Genomic DNA, 2,762 nt, shown 5'->3' on the forward strand with positions numbered 1-2,762 from the left:
TATCGTTTATTATCAAATTCAACATACATTCTTTTCCCAGCTCCTTATTATGGACTAATTCTATTATGTTAGTAATATACTTCCTATATTACCGTAATATGGTTGCCATATCTTGTGTCTAATTATTCCTGTGATTGTGCCTGGAAAGCGTGACACCATGTCTAACAGTTGACGACTTAATAGAGTTCACTAATAATGTACTTTGGTTTTTGGTTCAACTAAATGAGGCAGCTTGGATTGTTTAGCGGCATGGTTTAACTTTGATGCATTTACTTTTTCCTCACACCAACTAGTATACTCTACCCACTTCTCTCTTGTAAGACTTGAACTCCATGCCTGACCTTGAAGTTTTGATGTTTGGGTTGATATCATATCATGTGATGCATCTACATATTCACAATTGGCTATTCTCAGAAGAAAATGTTGCGTGTAGTAGTATTTCACTCAGTATGGGAATATTTGCATGAGCAATTAATGATGCATATTAACCAGACTGCCTTCATTACCACAAAAATACTACTGCTCTTTTCATGATGCAGCTTGCAGTATTGGCTGGAGATTTCTTGCTTTCTAGAGCTTGTATCACACTTGCCTCTTTAAAAAACACAGAGGTATCCATTTATTTATGTCTTTATGCATGCGACTTCCTTGCATCTTCTAACATGGTTGTTTACAAATGTTCATTGTATTCCACTGTTGGTTGCAGGTTGTATCACTAATAGCAACAGCAGTAGAGCATCTTGTTACTGGGGAGACGATGCAAATGAGCACATCAGCAGAGCAGCGTAGTAGGTATGCTACTTCTCTTGGTGGTGTAATCTGCATTGGAGAGTTCAATCCATTACAACAAAATGGGTCTTATAGGATGAACCACCATCCTTGGGCGTCCTAACATAGTACTTAACTACACTTTAAGTTCATAGGACCAGAAACTGTGTGCTCTATCTAAAGGTGTTACAATAAGTTTATAGGACAAAGTAAAGCAACTTGACAAATTATATGGATGAAATTGGGGAAACTAATATGACATAAGAAGTAAATTGCCCTATTAGCTTTTTGTAGGACACTGTTGAAAGGTGCCTAAACTTGTTAGGTGACCTATATACCAACTTATTGTAACGTCCGAGATAGGACACTCAACTTTGGTTCTATGAACTTGAAGTCTTGAATACTCTATTAGGACGTCTGTGTGTCTTAAAAGGCACATTTTGTTTGTGGTGAGTGTAATATTGCTGTCTAGGCATGAAGTGAAGGTAGAAGATCGTAAACATTCTAGCCTCATATCCATATCTTATCAAATACCTTTGTGATCGTTGATGGACTGTTTCACAATGTTAGTGAAATTGCCCTATTAGACTTTTATAGGACACTGTTGAAAGGTGCCTTAACTTGTTAGGTGGCCTATATAACAACTTATTGTAACGCTTGAAATAGGATGCTGAACTTTAGTTCTATGAACTTAAAGTCTTGAAATACTCTATTAGGACGGCTGTGCATCTTAAAAATGCACATTTTGTTGGTGGTGAGTTAATATCGCTGTCTAGGCATGAAGTGAAGGTAGAAGATCGTAAACATTCCTGCCTTATATTCATATGTTGTCAAAGTTAATACCTTTGTGATCGTTGATGGACTGTTTCACAATGTTAGTGTTTGAGGTTGGATATACTTCTCTTTCAATTTTTCGGTTTGATTAAAATTTTGCCATTGCAGTATGGATTATTATTTGCAGAAGACATACTACAAGACTGCATCGCTGATATCAAACAGCTGCAAATCCATTGCCCTTCTTACTGGGCAAACTGCAGAGGTGTCTATGTTGGCATACGAGTACGGGAAAAATCTGGTCTGTAAGCATCAAGAATGTAGTTATCGTATGTTATAGATAATTTTCCAAAGCATAACATGTGGTTCGTTTTGGAAAGCCATTTACCAAACGGACATGACTCATGAGTATAATTTTGAGTAACATTCATGCTTGTTTTCTTAAACGAAGAAGCAAATGAATTTTTTGAAGTTCAATGAACTGATATTTTAATGTTATCAAGGGTCAATATGAATCRCTTGCCAACAATGTGGTTAATGGTGATGCATTGTCTATTGGCATATTTCTCGAACCGACCAATATAATTGTAACTCTGACTCATCATCTTCTCTTTCCTGCAGGGTTTGGCGTTCCAGTTAATCGATGATGTTCTTGATTTCACAGGCACATCATCATCTCTTGGGAAGGGCTCATTATCTGATATTCGCCATGTAATCAACTCACTTTGTTGGCATATTATTTTTATGTTTTAAAGGCATGATACATTCCTTTGGGCAAATAAAGCAAAAGTTGCTTAACAGTCAGGAACACTATTATTACCAATTTAGATTGTTTCTTTTTCCTTTTACAGAACTATGGCATTTGATGCAGATTGTTTTACGTTCTGATAGCTCATTTTTGCAGGGAATTGTCACAGCTCCAATATTATATGCAATGGAGGAGTTCCCAGAACTACGCTCAGTTGTTGACCAGGGATTAGACGACCCTGCCAATGTGGATCTTGTAAGTCTCTGTCACTATGCATAGCATACGATTGCTGGTCATATATATACTGTTGATAATACTGCATAAACTGTATGCCCCAAACTCGAATATGTAATGTATTTCTAGTTGAAAAATAACCCTTTTTGAGAAGTCATATGAAAATTGCAAACATTTCCTTTCTTGGAGAGTTCTCCATCATCACAAAGAAATTGATAATATTGATTTGGGTTTGCAA

General features: G+C 36.5%; 1 protein-coding gene across 1 annotated transcript; it reads left to right on the forward strand.

Annotated features, from left to right (window-relative positions):
- The first annotated feature begins 525 nt into the window (after nt 1–525).
- LOC112504804 (solanesyl-diphosphate synthase 1, mitochondrial-like) lies at nt 526–2,576 on the forward strand. The gene is made up of 5 exons (XM_025108762.1): nt 526–611; nt 707–792; nt 1,711–1,843; nt 2,164–2,253; nt 2,447–2,576. Exons 1-5 carry the CDS (start codon nt 531–533, stop codon nt 2,567–2,569), a joined length of 513 nt encoding a protein of 170 aa, XP_024964530.1. The 5' UTR covers nt 526–530; the 3' UTR covers nt 2,570–2,576.
- Nucleotides 2,577–2,762: the final 186 nt, after the last annotated feature.

This window comes from Cynara cardunculus, unplaced genomic scaffold (assembly GCF_001531365.2).
Source record: "Cynara cardunculus var. scolymus isolate 2C unplaced genomic scaffold, CcrdV1 Un_Scaffold_6987, whole genome shotgun sequence".
NCBI classification, from domain to species: Eukaryota; Viridiplantae; Streptophyta; class Magnoliopsida; order Asterales; family Asteraceae; genus Cynara; species Cynara cardunculus.